This window comes from Cherax quadricarinatus, chromosome 13, assembly GCF_038502225.1.
Source record: "Cherax quadricarinatus isolate ZL_2023a chromosome 13, ASM3850222v1, whole genome shotgun sequence".
NCBI lineage: Eukaryota > Metazoa > Arthropoda > Malacostraca > Decapoda > Parastacidae > Cherax > Cherax quadricarinatus.
The window spans coordinates 35374649-35395954 of record NC_091304.1 but is presented as its reverse complement, the minus strand read 5'-3'; the positions used below and the strand labels follow the sequence as shown (position 1 = coordinate 35395954).

The following is a 21306-nucleotide window of genomic DNA, read 5'->3' as shown; positions in this document are numbered from 1 at the left end:
CCAGATGCAAAAATTTGGCGAAATTTTGGTCGTGAACCGATTTGTTCGTATTCAGAAGCATTCATGACCAGAGATTCCATTGTATTCGACTGAAGAAGCTTGATGACCAGGCGAAACATTTCGACAATAATAATACTCAGCTGCTGCACATGCGTCTTAAAGATATCCTGAGAGGACTAATTTAGCATTGAATGTGATCTTCATGAGTGAGTGACCCAGCATACGTGAGGTTCCATAATGTTTGTGAACCTGTTGAACCTACCATTGTCATTAAGAACCTCGTAAGTCAATACTGTATTTCTGAATAGAAAATTAATTGTGCATCTTTAATTGAGGTAAAATTCAAGCTGAAGAGTCTTTAGAACATAAAGTTCTGCAGACTAGTTCCATAACACAGGCAGCTGTACAGGGACTCTCCATGTGTAGTAGTGAGAGTTGGCTGCTGAGAGGAAGAGCAGAGTGACGCTACACAAGGATGATGACACACTGAGTTCTTTAATGGGAGGCTGAGAAGTCCACAATGTCATGAAATCTATAACATATACAAGTTCCTTAATAAATCAGTTACAGAAGTGAAAACTTCTATATCCCTGGAGGGTGTTCCGGGGGTCAACGCTCCCGTGGCCCGGTCCATGACCAGAATAAATTTGTATGTGAGCCAAATTGCCTATAACTGATCATAATACATGTAACCATTACATACAACAAATAAATGCGCCATAATTTAGCCATGAGCAGAAATGCAATCTGTAATTTTGTCATACATGAGCTAGGAAAGCATAGAAGGAACAGTCAGACCATGAGATATTACGCACACGTTAAGACACGCAAGACATCCAGAAGGTAGTCGGCGTGATGGACCAGTTACCAAACGACGTCATAATTCACAATTTAACCGATAGACATTATTCCAAAAGCGTGGGATTGACTTTGTGTACCTTGAGTCAGATCGTTGTATGCGGTGTAACACCACACAACAACCATTCGTTAGAGTGTTTAACACCTAGAGAATATAGTGTTTAGTCTTCTAGTATAAGTGAAGTGATACACTTAATCTAGAATCGAGTATTACAAGGAAAATTAGTAAATTAGCCACATGTGCAACATTTGGGTATCTGTATCACGAAAAGTTTCCACAATAGAAATAACCAAGTGTTGCACATGTGTCTGAACCATTTACCTACGCAATGAGAGAAAACTATAAGAACGAGACCACAGACACTGAAGGAATGCAGATCACAACATACAAAGTACTGTGTGAAAAAAATATGGACTATGTTAGAACAGTCAACATGGGAGTAACTAGAACGAGGGTACACACATGATAGGAACCAGGACGAGGGTACACACATGATATGAACCAGGACGAGGGTACATACATGATAGGAACTAGAGCGAAGGTACACACACATGATAGGAACTAAAACGAGGGTACACGCATGATAGGAACTAAAACGAGGGTACACACATGATAGGAACCAGAACGAAGGTACACACATGATAGGAGCTAGAACGAGGGTACACACATGATAGGAACTAGAACGAGGGTACACACTTGATAGAAACTAGAACGAGGGTACACACATGATAGGAACTAGAACGAGGGTACACACAAATTGGCTATTCCGAGATCAGAGTCGTCCAAGGATAGGTCAGCATTCTCGCCAGACAACCCTTGAGATGTTGCCCGAGTTATGGCCAACAGAGGAGAAGAATTAATCATTATGGGTTCAGGACATACACTAGCAGTGGTAATGTTATTATCCCGAAATAAAATGGCATCTTTCAAAGGAAATCCTCCAGATACACCTACAGTCAAATATTCAGCATAATATCTGCACCGTATATAGATTCTATGCAAGGGGACAGAAAAGATCGGTCCTCTGAAGGCTTCAAGTAAAACAGAGGATTGTAATGAAGTGTGTTCAGAAAGGGGAAGTACTCCCTCTCTTATAAGCAAGCAATATGCTCTAGTATCCCTAAAGGTTCTGACTTCAGTTTTCTTTGAGTCTTCCTGAAGGGATATACGACTCTGGCAATAATAAGGGGCCATTCCTTTCTATACTTCTTTCAGGGTCATGTTACCAGGGACATTATAGATTTTCCCTAATGGTTGGGGTTTATTTGGGCAGTTAGGGCGGATGTGACCTGCCTTATTGCAAAAAAAAAAAAAACAGATGACAGGCTTGACCTTAGCTCCCTGCTGACGTTGTAACTAGTGTTGCTCTGGCTGGTGTCTCTCTGGATACTGTTGTCGAGTTACACCATGCTGAGCAGTTTGTCGCTCACCAGGTTGACCATAAGTTGAGTAGTGTGGCTTACCAGGTGACTTTGTTGGCTGACGTAGACGTTCTCCTTCCGGCTGGCACTTTATCCTCCAATGTTGACGATCTCTGCTCATGCCAGGCTGTTGAAAAGAGAGATGGGACTGCTCAGACAAGGAGCGGTTGGTTTTGAAGGTATCAGGCGACTTGGCTGCCTCCAATGCAGTGGTTAAGACATGGTCCTGCAGAAAGACTCTAACCTCTGGTCCCACAGACTCCAGCAGGCTATCTACTAAGATGAGCTGAACTAGCTTATCGAAGGATGCAGCACAACTTGCTTTATACCAGCTGGTAAAAGCTTTGGTTTGCTGTCTAACAAAATCCACCAGGGATTGACCAAGCTGTCGTCTGCCTAACTTGAATGATTTCCTATACTTAGCAGGATATGCTCCAAGGACTGTCTTCACCACTTGGTAATTACATTAATCAATGTCGGTTAACACTGATGTAAATTCCTGTGCCTTAGCAAGAGAAGCTGTATGCACCAAAGACGCCCAATGCTGCTCCGGCCACCTCAAGGCTCGAGCCTGATTTTCGAAAGTTTCGAAAAATTGTTCAGGTTCTGCCTCATTGAAATGGGGAACCAGCTGTGCTGCTTTTTGCAACCTGAAGTCATTCACAATTTGAGAAAACTGCCTTCTTTCTTATTCCCTATCAAATTCTTCCTTGGCATATAAGCGCTTGTTGCAACCCCTGAATGGGTTGCAATGTATATTATGATTATGAATATAATGTATATTTTCATATAATTTTATATTGCTTATATTTGCGATAATAGCTAAATCGTAAATATAGGTAGGATGTAACACATATATTATGTGCTCAAAGTTCAAGTCTTGATTGTCTAACTACTGTAATTATCGCCTGTGGCTCATTACTCTGCCGGCTTCTGTTGCTGGGCAACAGCTGTCCATGGAGTTATCACGTGATAGAGGGGGGGGGGGTGTCCTCACCTCGGCTGAAGTATTCAGTCTGGTCTAGACTCTCTTGGTGGTTGAACGTATTCCTGACAAGAAGTGCCTAATTCTCCCTTATTGGCCCTTGCTGGAAGATCGTCTCTTGTCTCATTATTCTTGTTAGTTTTGGAGACTCTGTTCACAGAACTTTGGATAGACTTAGTGATTTTCGATGTTGTACTGAGGTTGTGTGTTTATTAGACACTCTGAGCAACTCAGGTCCTGAGCTGTAGCTTCTGACCTAATTTGTACTGGTATCTGTGTACTATCACAGTCGGTGATTTTCTTATGCTGAACTTAGATTCAGTAGTATGGGAGTTTTGTTACTTTTGTGGAGGATCTGCTGATGGTCCCTACTTAGTGTCTTTATATTATCTCCTTGTTCCTGATTTTGTGTCGCAGTTACTTGTTATATTGCTATTGGGCTTAGCATTCTTTTTATTGTTCAAGCAGACTGTTCTGATTGCCAGTTGGTCAAGAAGTTAGTTTATTTGAGGACTTTGTCAGTCACTTGTTTAAGTCTAGTCGAGTCGTGAGACATAGCGAACTATTTAGAGCACTTACACACATACGCAGAAACTTGTACATATTTGTAATATCTTATTAAATGTTAATGTACCAGATGGTACTTAAGAATTATAAATGTGATATGTGTTTTCAGCACAATAATACTGTACATGAGAGAAGTGATTATTATTAATTTGTTTGAATTGATTAATTTAATTTACTTTGATCTTATACTTCTAGACATTATTAATAAAATTATTAAATTTTAATTTTTCTAGTTAGTAGCCTACCAGTTGTAATCCTGAAGTACTCTGTTCACAGAACTTTGGATAGACTTAGTGATTTTCGATGTTGTACTGAGGTGATAATAGTGATAATATAGTATAATAGTATAATAATAGTATAATATAGTGATAATATAATATAGTGATAATATAGTGATAATATAGCATTTATTGTGGTGGAGACGGAAAAAAAAAAATAGAGAAGCTAGATACAGCGATTGATAAACAAAGGTGGAGGCTCGACCGTTCGTCATTGTAGGAGTGCCAGCAGTCACCGGCTCTTCAACACGCAAGTTATACTTTTGTATCAATCAAATCACATATTACTCGGGTAGATAATTTCCAGTAGATCCTTCATGTGTTAGCTCAAATCACCGACCAGTATGGTTTAAATAAGTGACCCACTGATCAGATCAGATAGACTGGTCCGAACCCTTGACTGGTCTGAACCCTTGACTGGTCCGAACCCTTGACTGGTCCGAACCCTGGACTGGTTTCAAACGGTTTCGTTGTGCACCACCTAGCAGGTTATTAATAGAATATTCAAGAGGTTGCTAGTAGAATTGCAGTAAATCAACCATTCAAATCATTATGAAGCTGTGTGTAGTCTGTGGTCAGTCAAACAAACGGGCTTCCACATGCATAAATTGTCATTTCTGTGGAAATTGGTGTCACGCCCCTTGTGCAGATATCCAAGAACTAGCTACAAGCAGTATTAAAACAGGGAAGTGTTTTTGGGTATGCCCAAATGAGATAAATCTGTGGACTAAAATCACAAGGGTATTAAAAGAGGTCAACATCAAAGCTGCTTTCATAGAAAACCTGGAAGCTTTCTACAACAGATGGGAACATAAAAAGTCCGGGCTGAATGGTACTGCCCTTGATACTGGCCATGTAGTCAGAAACTGTAAGGCTGGAGATGATGTCCTGGTAGTCAGTAAATGGGGGGCTGATAGTGCTGTCCTGGGAGACAGTAATGGGGAAGCTGGAGGTGCTGTCCTGGGAGACAGTAATGGTGAAGCTGGAGGTGCTGTCCTGGGAGACAGTAATGGTGAAGCTGGAGATGCTGTCCTGGGAGACAGTAATGGGGAAGCTGGAGATGCTGTCCTGGGAGACAGTAATGGTGAAGCTGGAGATTTTGTCCAGGTAGTCGGGAATTATACGCAGGAAGGAATACATATGAATGACCGCATAGGGGACAGGAGCCATAGTAGGGAAACAAGTGTAGTCAAAGATAAGATAAAACCAATATTGCAAACTAGAAATACCGCAGGAAATAGCAAACAAGAGGACTCCACTAGCAATAGTGAGGATATATTACCAAAAACAAATGGTGGGAGCTCCATTGTTGGTGCTAGGGAGGATAGAAGTAAGACAGGGAAACATGCACCAACAGGGAATACAGTCACAGAAACCCAAGGCAAACGGAAACCAAGCCTGTGCACATACTATGCACTCGGTATCTGCTGGCATGGGAAATCTGGAAAAACAGATGGGACGTGCAACTATGACCACCCTAGGAAATGCCATGCCCATATGACAACAGGAAAATGCAAACTCCCTTCCTGTAAGCTTTTTCACCCTGAACTGTGTACCTCTTCAGTACAGGAAAGACTGTGCTATAACTTAAATTGCCAGGCATACCATCTAAAGGGGACAAAAAGATACAAAACATCCAGGCCATGGGAAAACCTGGGTAGCCACAGCCACTCAAGAGGGAGAGGTTTTTTAGTGCCAGGAAGGAAAAAAAACTGGCAGGAAATGGCAGAAATCGTACACCAAATCCAGTCATTCCTGGAGTGGAACCACAGTCGATGGCCTCCACTCCAAACCAACAGATACAGATACTAATGCCGGAAAAAAATCCCCCCCCCAGTACCAACAATACCACCAGTCCGATAACATTCTTCTTTGCAAATATACAGGGTCTAAAGCCAGCAACAAACAACAAAATACCTTTCATCCGTGGACTGCTTGCAGAGGCAAAGGCAATGTTCGCGGCTTTCACTGAGACCCACATAAAGGATCACTTGGACAACGAAATATGGATCCCAGGTTACAACCTATACAGATGTGACAGAGTGAACAGGCAAAAGGGGAGGGTTGGCCTGTACATTGCAGAGTCACTTGTTTGCACAGAACTGCTAAATGCCTCAAATGATGTAGTGGAAGTTTTAGCAGTAAAGGTCGAGAACCAAAACCTAGTCATTGTGATAGTCTACAAGCCTCCGGATGCAACATCCCAGCAATTCCAGGAACAGCTGTTAAAAATTGACCACTGTCTGGAAAACCTTCCAGCTCCTGCACCCAACATCTTGCTCCTGGGAGATTTCAACTTAAGGCACCTAAAATGGAGGAATATAGCAAATAATATTGTTGCAGTAATAACACCAGGAGGCAGCTCTGATGAAAACTCACACTCACGCGAGCTTTTAAATCTCTGCACAAAATTCAATTTAAACCAGCAAATAATAGAGCCTACTAGACTGGAGAATACACTAGACCTCATCTTCACTAACAATGATGATCTGATAAGAAATATCACCATATCAAAAACAATATACTCAGATCACAACATAATTGAGGTTCAGTCATGTATGCGCGGAGCCCCAGACCGACATAATGAGATTAGTCACGAGGGAGCATTCACCAAATTCAACTTCAATAACAAAAACATAAAGTGGGACCAAGTAAACCAAGTCCTAACCGATATAAGCTGGGAAGATATACTAAGCAACACAGACCCCAACTTATGCCTAGAACAGATTAACTCGGTAGCACTCGATGTATGCACAAGGCTTATTCCTCTAAGAAAAAGGAGGAGTAGATGTAAAACAGAAAGAGACAGGCGCTCCCTTTACAGGCGACGGAAAAGAATAACAGAGCGGCTAAAAGAGGTCAATATATCTGAAATGCGTAGGGAGACACTGGTCAGAGAAATAGCAAGCATCGAACTTAAGCTAAAAGAATCCTTTAGGAGTCAGGAATCGCGGGAAGAACTAAAAGCCATAAATGAAATCGAAAGAAACCCAAAGTATTTCTTCTCCTATGCCAAATCAAAATCGAGAACAACGTCCAGTATTGGGCCCCTACTTAAACAAGATGGGTCCTACACAGATGACAACAAGGAAATGAGTGAGCTACTCAAGTCCCAGTATGACTCAGTTTTTAGCAAGCCGCTAACCAGACTGAGAGTCGAAGATCAAAATGAATTTTTTATGAGAGAGCCACAAAATTTGATTAACACAAGCCTATCCGATGTTATCCTGACGCCAAATGACTTCGAACAGGCGATAAATGACATGCCCATGCACTCTGCCCCAGGGCCAGACTCATGGAACTCTGTGTTCATCAAGAACTGCAGGAAGCCCCTATCACGAGCCTTTTCCATCCTATGGAGAGGGAGCATGGACACGGGGGTCGTCCCACAGTTACTAAAAACAACAGACATAGCCCCACTCCACAAAGGGGGCAGTAAAGCAACAGCAAAGAACTACAGACCAATAGCACTAACATCCCATATCATAAAAATCTTTGAAAGGGTCCTAAGAAGCAAGATCACCACGCATCTAGAAACCCATCAGTTACACAACCCAGGGCAACATGGGTTTAGAACAGGTCGCTCCTGTCTGTCTCAACTATTGGACCACTACGACAAGGTCCTAAATGCACTAGAAGACAAAAAGAATGCAGATGTAATATATACAGACTTTGCAAAAGCCTTCGACAAGTGTGACCATGGCGTAATAGCGCACAAAATGCGTGCTAAAGGAATAACAGGAAAAGTCGGTCGATGGATCTATAATTTCCTCACTAACAGAACACAGAGAGTAGTCGTCAACAGAGTAAAGTCCGAGGCAGCTACGGTGAAAAGCTCTGTTCCACAAGGCACAGTACTCGCTCCCATCTTGTTCCTCATCCTTATATCCGACATAGACAAGGATGTCAGCCACAGCACCGTGTCTTCCTTTGCAGATGACACCCGAATCTGCATGACAGTGTCTTCCATTGCAGACACTGCAAAGCTCCAGGCAGACATCAACCAAATCTTTCAGTGGGCTGCAGAAAACAATATGAAGTTCAACGATGAGAAATTTCAATTACTCAGATATGGTAAACATGAGGAAATTAAATCTTCATCAGAGTACAAAACAAATTCTGGCCACAAAATAGAGCGAAACACCAACGTCAAAGACCTGGGAGTGATCATGTCGGAGGATCTCACCTTCAAGGACCATAACACTGTATCAATCGCATCTGCTAGAAAAATGACAGGATGGATAATGTCAGTGGAACGCCTTCCAACTGAACAAAAGAAACTAATGGAAAAATAAATAAAGAAATGATTTAGGAAAAACAAGAAAAATGATTTGAGAATTTTACTTAAAATTTAAATATAATAAAAAAAAAATGGCCTTCAGTTCTTGTAGTTGGGTAGGAGTAGGTATGGCCCTAGATAGTTCCTCTGATGTTATTTATGTAGGTTATCCTGGGCAGATGGTAATCCGATGTTCTGGAATCTCCTACCACTTGGATGGAGCACAAGTAGTATAGGTAAGGGCCGGTAGTTGTAGAATAATGTTAATAAGTACTATTAACACACGTCTTGCCCCTTTATCTGGCGTCTATCCTGGAAGACCACGCCAGGAACAGAGCTGACAAATAAGAGAAAATAAAACTGGTTACCCATAGTCATGATAATATAACATTTAAGAAAGAAAAAGAATGATAAATGCCAAAATCATTACTGGTAACCAGCAAACACTAGAAAAGAACAAACAGTAATACTCCTGGTAGATCACCCTACCTGATTAGGAGAAGAGTGGAGGCGAAGTGACTCTCCTAACTTCAGTCCACACCAGGTAAGGTCAATATTACCAAGAGTAGAAACTTTAACAAATCGGACACCAGGAACTAGTTTTGCCCCAGCCCGCCAGAGAGGGGGGGGGTGAGTGCGCGCGCAACGTAACTCGCTAATGGTTCCTGGTTGCCCGAACAACCTTAACCCCACTTACACCTACTTTTCCCTCACAATACCCCCTTCCAAAACTTATGGACGGAGTCAATAAGTCAACGAACAGAGGGAAAAGCACTAAATACAACCTCGGCTCAGCCAATCTGAAAAGTGGTTTTCAGAGCCAGAAATATAAACGACTTTAAACTTATAGGGCTGAATAGCCAGAGCCCATCTCAAGAGTCTGCTATTTGACCCTTTAAAGTTTTCCAAGTACATCAGTGGCTTGTGATCTGTTTCAAGCACAAAGGGTTTACCGTATAGGTAGTATTTAAATCTACTTATACCCCATACTAAAGCATAACATTCTTTCTCCACAGTGGAATATCTTTCTTCTCTGGGCAGAAGCTTCTTACTGGCGAAAGATACTATTGTCCTCATCGCCTCCGAGCCGTGTGGACGAGCTGCGCAGACGCTCCTGTTTGAGTTTGTTTTGCGCAGTTTACCTGATTGAGCTGCCCCTAGCGTTGGTTGGTGGAAACTTTATTTTCTCCAACATGGCGCTGAATAGCAGAAGAAGAATCAACACTGTCTGCATTGAGATGATCCGTGGTGCTGTCACAGGATCCAACATGGATTTATTATTACCAGCGATCATTCGCGATACCTATGGTATAGCAAATGAGGAGATATGTGGTGTCGCATTAAATGGAATGACAAGAATCTTCGTTAAGATGACGTCTGCACAAGTCTACGAGGCAGTGGTCGACAAGTATCAGGAGACCATCATACAGGTTAATACAGCTGTGTCGGTGAGACTTCATGATGTATCTCGACATTACACCTGGGTGAAAATCAGGAATGTGCCTTTTGAGGCGACTGATTTTGATATTACCAGTGAACTGCGTACTTATGGGACGGTTCACGTAGCCACAGCAGGGAGATGGGCAACTGGACCGTATGCAGGTGCGCTGGAAGGCGCGTATACAGTTAAAATGACTCTTCGGCACCCTATTCCTTCATATATTGTGTTGAAAGAATTAAGGACTCAAGTCTATGTAACGTATGCGGGGCAACAACGTACGTGTCGGCTATGTGGGTCATATGACCACATCGCGGCGCAGTGTGAGAAACGAAGTGGGTACCCGGCACAACAGCAACGGCAACAGCAGCAACAGCAACAGCAGCAACAGCAGCCAGTGGACGAGGTTGGCGATGAGCGAGAACAGTCTCTTGCTACACCGCCCCAACAACGGTTGTCATGGAGTGAGGAGGTAGACAAAGAAAAGGAGCTTGAATCGCCAGTTGTAACGCTACAAGGAGAATCTCAGTCATTGGACATACATAAGGTTTTTGAGGAGAGACTACCTAATATGGGTGAAGAAGTGGCGGCGTCTTTGGTAAAGGCGTTGGATGACTTGTTAGAGGAATCGGTCCTAGATCAGGTGGAAGACCCAGGCTCAGTTCTGGGGAAGGCTGTGAATGATGGTATGGCAGAAGATGACGGTTTGTCGACGAGAGAGTCTACAGGATTGAAGGTGCATGCAGTAGAGGTGGAGGTGCATCAGGACGGTGCTTCAGATGTCAAAATGCAGGTGGAGGGCGGGACACGAAAGAGGACTGCAGCATCATCGGATTCTGATGATGTGCTAACTCCTGCCCAACGCCCTGGGAAAAAGTCTTGGGTGGAGGTACAGAAGAGAGGGAATGGTGAACCCAAGGATCAAGGGATTGCAAAGGTGATTCCCAACAAAGGGGGGAGGGACAGAGGTGTTGCAAAACGAACTGGGGTAAAGTCAATGCCGGGGACAAAAGGAAAACCCATTTGTTGAATTCAAGTGTTTTACTATAAATATTAACGGGTTGAGAGCTGAGAGGAAGCTTAAGTGGTTTAATGAGTATTTGGTGCGACTTGGTGTGGATGTGGTATTCTTACAGGAACATAATTTTAGGCCTGGTTATGAGTTGGATATGAGTGGTTATAATGTGTACATGGAACATGCGACACGTTTGAAAGGTGGGGCTGCCATTTTGGTAAAGGAAACTAGCCCGTTTATAGTAAGGCGTAGTGAAGGGGGGGAGGGGAGGGTAATTAGGGTGGATGGAACTTGGGGTAGGGTTCCCATTAGTTTAGTATGTGTATATGGTCCGGCTGAGGGTGACGTGAGTATTAAAACTAAATTTGTTCGGGACGTGCTGGTCTATTTTTTACGTGGTTTACCGAATGTTGCAATAATAGGCGGAGATTGGAATTGCGTGATACGTCGTAAAGATGTGGAGCCCAGAGGTGCGGGGTGTTGTTTGGGTATATTGGGGGATATATTGACCGGGGTGGGGTTAAAGGATGTGTGTGGGGGGGGAGGGATGGTAGAGCATACCTTCATTAAACGAGGTTATGCGGCGAGGTTGGACCGAATGTACGTGCCTTGTGCGGTTACTGTGCGGAGGGTGGATGTGATAGATGTGGTTTTTTCGGATCATAGAGGAGTGGTAATAGATGTGGATATTGAGGGTGTGCCTCGGAGGGGTCCATCATTTTGGAAATTGAATGTAAAGTTATTAAAGGAAGAGGATAGTCTTTTGTCTTTTGGACATATGTGGGATCGTTTAGTGGTAGAAGCACCAGGGGATGTTGCCATGGTTAATTGGTGGGAAACAATAGCTAAAAAACGTATTAAGGAATATTATATTAATCGAGGGAAGAGATATAATCAGTTACAATACGGTTTTCAAAAATATTTAGAGGGGCAGTTGCGCGACTGTTATGCACAAATTAATGCTAATTATCCTGTTATTGAAATTGAAAGTTTGAAGGAAAATATCCGGAATTTACAAAATGAGAGGTTTGATGGGGAAAGGCTTAAGGGCGGGATTGAGGAGGTTTTGTGGGGAGATCGGCCGTCGGCGTGTGTGTTGCGGAGTCAACACACACGTCGCAAGGCAATGGAGTTAATGGGGTTGAATGTTCAGGTAGGTATGCAAGGGTATAAAGTGGACCAGGTGTTGACGACGACTGAGGGTATGAGTGGGTATATTGATGCTTGGGTTAAGTTGAAAACGCAAAGTGTGGGAATAAGTGAAATAGCATTACAGTCAATTGGAAGGTTTGTGCAGTGTGAGTTGACAGAGCATGATCGATTCGTTTTGGAAGGGCCGATAACGGAGTGCGAGACATGGGTAGCTTTATCCGGGGCGCAATTAGGAAAGGCACCAGGAATTGATGGGTTGCCCAGTGACTTTTATCTCCAAAATTGGAGCGTTTTAAAAGAATTTTTGGTAAGATTATTCAATATCATTAAGCGGGATCGGGTTTTAGGGGCACAGCAGCGGATGGCTGTGGTCGTTTTAGTGCCTAAAGGTGAGCCATTAACAGTTAAAGACTATCGTGCTATTTCGTTATTGTGTGGTGATTATAAGATTTTTGCAAGAATTTTAGCTAACAGAATAAAAAAGGTCCTGGGTAAAGTGATCGATAAGGGACAATATGGGGTGCCGGGAAGGTCTATGTATGACGGGCATGGTTTGATTAGAAGTTTTATTGAAGAAAGAGTAAAATTGGGAGTGGGGGGGGTGTTGGCTATAGATTGGGAGGCGGCATATGATAGTGTAGAAAGGGAAGCGTTATGGAAGATTATGAGATGGCAGGGGTTTGGAGAGGAAATTATATCATGGGCCAAATTAATGTATCAAGATGCATCCTTGCGGGTGCAGGTAAATGGAAGGTTAGGAGAACAAATTCAGATGAGCAGGGGTCTACGTCAAGGTTGTCCCCTTTCACAAATATTTTTTGCGTGTTTACAGGATCCCTTTTATAGAGGAATTAGGGTCTTATTGGCAGCAAATGGGGTTGGTGACGAAAGGGGTGGGGGGGCTGGCATTGTTGGATATGTTGATGACACAACGATTTTAGTAAGTGGTAACAGGGATTTGCCTCGGGTGGAAAAGTTAGTAAATGTTTTTGAAAAGGCTTCTGGCATGTCAATTAATAAGGAGAAAACGAAGTATATGGATCTTGGAGATAGGTTAAGTGAGGAATGTGAAGTAGTTGAAAGGTGGAAAAAGGTGGACCAATTACTGATATGTGGGATCGTTTATGTAAGTGATATCAAGTTAGCACAACAAATAAATTCAGTGCGTATTGTAGATGGTGTACTGAAGCGCCTCAGTGGTTTACGAGCTGCACACTTAACTTTGCATCAAAGAGTAATTACAACGAATGTCCTATTATATAGTAAACTTTGGCATGTAGCAGCAATATATCCGATACTTCGTAGTGAGATACAAAGGTTACAAAAGCGCGTTTTTAGATTCATTTGGGGTACTGGAAGCGAATGGTTAGGTAGAGCGGTTGTCACACTCCCGGTTGGCCGTGGAGGGCTGGGTCTTATAGCTGTTGAAAAGAGGATTATGAGTGTGTATTTGAAACGTAGTTATAAGCGGGAGGGGGGGGCGAGGGAAGGCGGACTTCATAAGATACGTCAGGATATGCAACGGTGGTGGGTGGGTAGGGAGTTCATAATAGGTGAGGCAATGTTACGGGTCATCATAAACATGAGCGATCCTTCACATATTAAATTGGGAAACCTTGATGGGGTGGAAGGTAAGGCAGTGGTAGCAGTGGTAGAAGGTGTTTATCCGATGTATGATTGGCGTAATATCTGGGGGCGTTTGAACAAATTACGTTTAAAACCTAAAGTACGAGAAGTAATGTATAGATTTTTACATGGGATCTTACCGTCTGGAATGGTTTTATTCCATAAGAGAATACGGGAGGATGGGATATGCAAGGCTTGTGGTGGATGGGAGACTGTTTTCCATATAGTGTATTTTTGCGAATGTATTGAACTAATAAGGGTTTGGTTGGGTAAGGTAATAAGGTTAGTGGGAGGGGGGGGTTTGCAGGTGTTGAGGGTTTTAAGCTTAGACATAGGTGGGGTGAATCAGATGGTAGAGAATGCGGTAGGGTATATAATTACGGATTATATTTATATGTCTTGGGCTATGAGAGGAGCGAACGTGTGTGAAAGAATTAATGCATTAACAGCAACTTTTTATAGGACAAAGTGTAGAAATAAGGAGGTGTATGGGGGGAGATGGGAGAGGGATTTAAGTGAGGGTTATAGGAATTTCACTTTACGGGATTTACGGGAGTTGAAAGGCAGGTAAGGGGGATGAAATGGGCTGGTTTCCTAGAATGGGCGGTAGCATGATGAGTTTGATGAATGTTATATGAGGTATGTCTGGGGTGCAATTTTAACATTATTTGTTCCGAGTGTTTCAAGTACAATACAGTTATATTTGGAATTATCGACTTATAACTATGTATGTGTATGTGTGTATATATATGCATGTGTTGTATGTGTGTGTGTATTTGTGTATGTATGTGTATGTGTGTATGTATGTATGTATGTATATATGTATGTGTATGTGTATGTATGTGTATGTATATATATGTATATGTATATATATATATATATGTATATGTATATATATATGTATATGTATGTATGTTTACTTTCTTGTATATACCTTTAATGGTTTTTCTCATGAACATTTTCAATGATATACAATACATATTTTCTATGCGCATTTATGATTTTGATACAATGTGTAAATGTCAAAATGGCTTTTTATGTTCCAGTTTAATTTACAATTGTATTTTTGTAAGCACAATTGATTTGGTGCCAATAGAAGTATGTAGTTTAAGAGTTTTACGAACCCTTGAAGTTGTAAGAATTGGATGAAGTTATTCAAGGTTGAGTTGACGTAATATTATAACTGACGTTGTAAGTGATTGTGTTCAATTAGACAACATACTTTATATACTTATTTATATGTATGTACATGTATGTAAATTGAAGTCTGATTTTAAAGGTGAAGAGTGGGTTTTCCTTTTTTGTTCTTTTTTTTTTTTTCTCTTTATGGTAATACAAGGTTGTATCATGTACACCAACAAATATGGTTAGGGGTATGTGGTAAAATTTTCGTGTTGATTAGACATTTATAATACAGATGAAATACTAGGCTTAGGTTAGGGTAAATTTATGATAATTGTGGAATGTTCTTTGATTCAAACTGCTCTTTATTATACTTGTATTTTATTATTCTAGTGTGAATTAAGAGCAAGGATGATTAATTTGAGGAAGAGTTAATATAGGTTTGCATGTTTTTGCGAAAAGTTAACTTATCCACATGTAGCTAGTATAGGACAATTTTAAGCTTCGGTATCTGATTTTATATGTAGGTAATAGTGGTCATATTTGTTATATTGTAATGTTATTCGTTAATGTTTCAATATCTAATGTAACGTTTTTTCAGTTATTTGTTCATATATTGTCATCTTTAGGGTTTTTCCTTTTGTCTATTGTCTATTGTTGGTTTTAAATAAAATATAAAAAAAAAAAAAAATTTGACCCTTTAAAGTTTTCCAAGTACATCAGTGGCTTGTGATCTGTTTCAAGCACAAAGGGTTTACCGTATAGGTAGTATTTAAATCTACTTATACCCCATACTAAAGCATAACATTCTTTCTCCACAGTGGAATATCTTTCTTCTCTCGGCAGAAGCTTCTTACTGGCGAAAGATACTGGGAAAGGTGTCTCCTCATAATATTGAAGTAGTACAGCCCCGAGTCCAGAATGGGAGGCATCTGTTCGGAGACAAAATATTTTATTAATATCTGGTAATTTTAGGACAGGGGGGTTTGAAAATATACTCTTAATTTCTTCGAAACTTTGGTTGGCTTCCTCAGAACAACTAAGAGGTTCCTTGACACCCTTTTTCAAATAGTCTGTAAGAACTGAAGTTAAGCTACTTATATTTGGTACGAAATTTCTATAGAAGTTTACAGATCCAAGGAAACTTTCTTAATAACTTTTTGGTAGCAGGGAACGTACTTTCTAAAACAGCTTTGGTCTTATTAGGAAGTGGTGAAAAGTTGTTATCAGAGATAATGAACCCAAGGTATTGTACCTTATGATAGCCAAGAAAGCACTTTTGTGGTTTAACTGTAAGTCCATGAGTTCTTAGTCTTTTCAAAACAAGCGATAGTGTATTTAGATGGTCTTCCCAGGCATTTGTCATGATATAAATATTATCAAAATACACTGATACATTCTTTAGATCAGAAAGAACTATTCTCATAAGCCTAATATACGTGGCACACGCGGTAACCAAGCCGAAAGGCATTGTGCGGTATTGCATTAGACCTCTATGAGTAGGGAAAGCAGTGTATTGTTTAGAGTCTGGGTGTAATGGCACTTGATGGTATGCTTGTGAGATGTCTAATTCCGAGAAGAATTTGCAGTCATGGAATTTATACAAGTCATGATCAATTACTGGCATGGGTTCTGCATCCCATTTAGTTATAGTATTCAAATAACGAAAATCTTGTGCCAGTCGGTAAGAATTATCGGGTTTCTTAACCATAACAACTGGTGAACAGAAAGCTGATTTCGAAGGTTCTATGATGTTTAAGTTAAATAGTTTGTCAACCTCATTATCAAAAGTTTTCCGTAAATGAACGGGAACAGGGTAGATTTTCCGCCTTACTGGTTCATGATCCGACAATTCAATCTTGTGTACAATAGTGGTGGTAAGTCCTGGTATCTCTGTGAATACGTCAGAAAATGTATTTACTAAGGCACTTACTTGAGACTTTTGTTTATTCGACAAGTCGTTGTTAATGTTGACATTTGACTTCTTTGGTGAGGGATCATGCGTTAAGATATCCAGTAGTTCCTTCGATTCTGTAAAAGACTCGTCATCTATAATACAAACTCTACATTCGTACGAATCACCACTTGTATCCAAGCTGAAAGAAGAAGTATCTTCGTCAAAGGAATTTACGCAAAGATTAACTTCTCTTCTATGGTACCGTTTCAAAATATTGACGTGATACATTCTTTCTCTACCCTTGACATCCAAGATATAATCTACCTTATTGCAGACCTTCACTACTTTATACGGTCCGCGCCAGGTAATTAGCAATTTGTTGGATTTGTCAGGTAGGAGAACTAAAACTTCATCACCAACATTAAACGTACGCTTGGAGCTTTTATGATCAAAATAGGTCTTGTATGTTTCCATAGAAATCTCTAGGTTTTTACTGACCAAATCGGCGGTTTCTTCCAACCTTTCCCTTAGATCTAAAAGAAACTGATAGCTGTTTTGAACCTCAGGTTTGATATCTTTGGACCAAAGTTCATTCAAAATAGATAGTGGACCACGAGCTTGTCTCCCATAAAGCAATTCAAAAGGGGAATAACCAAGGGAATCACTTGGAATCTCGCGCATTGCGAAAAGAGCACATGGTAAAAATCTATGCCAGTCCGTTGGTTTAAGAATACATAGTTTTTTTAGTATTGACTTTAGGATGGCATGTTGTCGTTCCACTCTTCCGTTACACATCGGATGGTAAGGTGTAGTGAAAAGAGGTTTAACACCCACAAGTTGATAAACGTGTTCCATTAATTCTGAAGTGAATTGAGCCCCTTTATCCGACAGAATTTCACGAGGTATACCTACACGTGAAAAAATAGAAAATAAGGCTTCTGCGACTTCTATGGACGTAATGGATTTTAAGGGTACCGCCTCTGGGAAGCTGGACGCGTAGTCAATCATAGTTAAAATATATTTATGACCTCCTGATGAGCGAGGTGTGATAGGACCAACTATATCTACTGCAACCCTTGCAAAAGGGACTGAGAAAATTGGCATCTTTACCATAGGAACTCTCCTAGTTCTACCCTTCTGCGTGGAAAGTTGACATACGTGACATGATCTGCAGTACTTATAGATGTCAGAGGACATGCTAGGCCAGAAATATAGGTCCTTGATTTTATTATAGGTCTTCCTATGTGAAAAATGGCCAGAGACTGGCAAGTCATGAGAAATCTTTAAAATGGTTTCACGGCAATCCTGCGGAATGACTAATAGGCTTCGACCAACGTCATTGGGTTTGTCCGCAGACACTATAGTCTTGTACAAAAGATCATGTTTGAACTCAAACTTGTAAGAAAATTTCTTTCTCTGGGTCACCTTGCCATTTAAAGCTAACTTCCGAGATTCCTCTAAGGAAGGACAAGTCTTTTGAAGACCCTCCAAATCTATATGAGACAGCTCGATTGGCTTTCCTTTGGAAAGAACTAATGGGTGGATAGGTTTTACCTTAGACTGAGCTCTGGTAACGACGTTAATCGAGTCTAGTTGTTGTATAGATTGTGCCACACGTAGTTTCCCACTGGCGTCTGCGTTGTCCAGTTCAAGTGACTGACTTACTAAAGGTGTTACCGGAGTTTTGTAACCATCAGCTCTCTGATTTAGGTTACCCAACTGAATCTCATCTGGAACTATCTGTGAAGAAACAGAGATATTAGGTTCCAACCCTTCCTTGGAAACTCCAAATTCCAAACAGTCCTTCTCAGATGGGAAAGTAGCCCCTTGTATGTTCCCAACCAAAACAGAACATGAGGTTATCGGGGCAACTACAGCATCTACCCATCCTGAGAACCATTTGCACCTAACAAAACATCTGACTGTTGGAAAAGAATCGCTTCTTCCTAAATAGTCAGTTAATTTAGTGGACTTATAACGTGAAGAATCTAGGTTAGGGAAAAGCTTACTCGAGATAACAATACAGGAACATCCTGTGTCTCTAAGAATGGTTGATACATTCATACCATTGACTGTACCTCCACTAAAAGGTGCGTTTATGTTTGATTCAGTGAAACATTTACCGACATTTTCACCTTTTTTTCTAGGACAGTCGGGACGTCTATGACCCCACTCATTACAGTTGAAACACTTTACTGTGAAGGCCGTGGAATTCTTAGGTACGGAGGGTTTGGATCCCTCAGATTGCTTAGGCACAACAGGCTTATATCTGCTACGCTCTTTAGGGTAGTTATTATGAGCGCACGCATATATATCAGCAGCTTGTGCCATTTCTGCAGCCGTATGAACGTTTCGTTCTTTAATGAATATTCGTAAGTCAGAGTTTACAGAAGAAAGGAATTGATCTCTTACCATCAGGTCTCGTAAAGATTCGAAATCGTGGTCAACCTCAGCACTATCAATCCACGAATCAAATAATCTGAAAAGTGTTGTTAAGAATTGCATGTAATTTTGATGAGGAGTTATTTTAATGTGTCTAAACTCCGACCTGTAATGATGAGTAGTTTTTTTGAAAGCCTGGAGTATAGCTTTCTTCAGCAGGCTATAACTAGAAATAACATCAGAGGGTAGAGTGGAATAGACGTTTAGTGCTGAACCTGACAGTAGTAAGCCAAGCCTAGTAGCCCAAGAATCTACTGGCCAGTCACAGAGAGTAGCAGTACTTTCGAATCTCGTAATATATGCCGCTATGTCATCTTGTTCTGAGAAAGGTGGTATTTGAGGCATCCTAATATTAGGTTCTTGGGAAGGGTATTCTAGAACCCCTTCATCTATTTTCTGCTTAGATAGTTCTACCTTCTTGGCTTCTAATTCCAACCTTGATTGTTCTAACTCAATTTCCTTCATTTTGAAGGCTACCTCTCTTGCCTGAACTCTATCTTCTCTAGCTATCCTTTCCTGTTCGATTTTATCTTCCCGAGCTAGTCTTTCCTGTTCCTCTTTCTTTTCTTGAGCTAGTCTTTTTTCTTCCCGAGCTAGTCTCTCCTGTTCCTTTTTCTCTTCTCGAGCTAGTCTTTCCTGTTCCTTTTTCTCCTCTCGAGCTAGTCGTTCCTGTTCTTTTTTCTCTTCAATAGCCATTTTAGCAGTAATGTAACTATCAAGGCTTTGTCCAGTAAATCCCATTTCCTTTCCAGCTTTCAACCAGAAATCTAAAGAATCCATCTTGTAAAAAGAAATATTAAGCACCCAACTTCAACTGACAATTAAAATTAACAGTAACGTCTGTTACAAAAGAGGGACACAGTCCGCACACTTTAAACTTCCCAAAGTAGAAAATGAAATAAATATTTCTCCCTGGAAGAATACACTTGTGGGCTCAATAGCCTTCACTAAGCAAAATACACACGGTTCACACAGGAGGGGTTATTATCAAAGTTCCCCAGGTCCAACAAATAGGTAAACTTCTAAACCGAACCTTAGAACCAAACAACGGTAAGTCAACCAGACTACCAGTAATGACTTGACACCTCAACTAACTCACCCTTTTCTATCTTAAATGTTATACTCACAACCAGTTGAACCATCAGGACGATGTTGCTTCAAGAGTCGTATCCTGGCAAGGTCGCCATTGTCAGTGGAACGCCTTCCAACTGAACAAAAGAAACTAATGGAAAAATAAATAAAGAAATGATTTAGGAAAAACAAGAAAAATGATTTGAGAATTTTACTTAAAATTTAAATATAATAAAAAAAAAATGGCCTTCAGTTCTTGTAGTTGGGTAGGAGTAGGTATGGCCCTAGATAGTTCCTCTGATGTTATTTATGTAGGTTATCCTGGGCAGATGGTAATCCGATGTTCTGGAATCTCCTACCACTTGGATGGAGCACAAGTAGTATAGGTAAGGGCCGGTAGTTGTAGAATAATGTTAATAAGTACTATTAACACACGTCTTGCCCCTTTATCTGGCGTCTATCCTGGAAGACCACGCCAGGAACAGAGCTGACAAATAAGAGAAAATAAAACTGGTTACCCATAGTCATGATAATATAACATTTAAGAAAGAAAAAGAATGATAAATGCCAAAATCATTACTGGTAACCAGCAAACACTAGAAAAGAACAAACAGTAATACTCCTGGTAGATCACCCTACCTGATTAGGAGAAGAGTGGAGGCGAAGTGACTCTCCTAACTTCAGTCCACACCAGGTAAGGTCAATATTACCAAGAGTAGAAACTTTAACAAATCGGACACCAGGAACTAGTTTTGCCCCAGCCCGCCAGAGAGGGGGGGGGGGTGAGTGCGCGCGCAACGTAACTCGCTAATGGTTCCTGGTTGCCCGAACAACCTTAACCCCACTTACACCTACTTTTCCCTCACAGATAATGAGAACCTTCAAAACTAGGGAGGCCAAGCCCATGATGACACTCTTCAGGTCACTTGTTCTATCTAGGCTGGAATATTGCTGCACACTAACAGCACCTTTCAAGGCAGGTGAAATTGCCGACCTAGAAAATGTACAGAGAACTTTCACGGCGCGCATAACGGAGATAAAACACCTCAATTATTGGGAGCGCTTGAGGTTCCTAAACCTGTATTCCCTGGAACGCAGGAGGGAGAGATACATGATTATATACACCTGGAAAATCCTAGAGGGACTAGTACCGA

At 41.1% G+C, this 21306-nt stretch overlaps 1 protein-coding gene and 1 long non-coding RNA gene across 2 annotated transcripts; both read right to left on the bottom strand.

Annotated features, from left to right (window-relative positions):
- Positions 1-8506: 8506 nt before the first annotated feature.
- Positions 8507-19732, bottom strand: LOC138852642 (uncharacterized). Its single transcript, XM_070084646.1, has 2 exons — positions 18194-19732; positions 8507-8726 (listed from the first exon to the last, which is right to left on the bottom strand). The coding sequence occupies exons 1-2, from the start codon at positions 19544-19546 to the stop codon at positions 8697-8699; spliced, it is 1383 nt and encodes a 460-aa protein (XP_069940747.1). The 5' UTR covers positions 19547-19732; the 3' UTR covers positions 8507-8696.
- A 687-nt stretch (positions 19733-20419) lies between these two features.
- On the bottom strand, positions 20420-20981 carry LOC128695297 (uncharacterized). Its single transcript, XR_011391964.1, has 2 exons — positions 20792-20981; positions 20420-20639 (listed from the first exon to the last, which is right to left on the bottom strand). It is a non-coding gene; the product is annotated as an uncharacterized lncRNA (long non-coding RNA).
- Between the last annotated feature and the right edge of the window lie 325 nt (positions 20982-21306).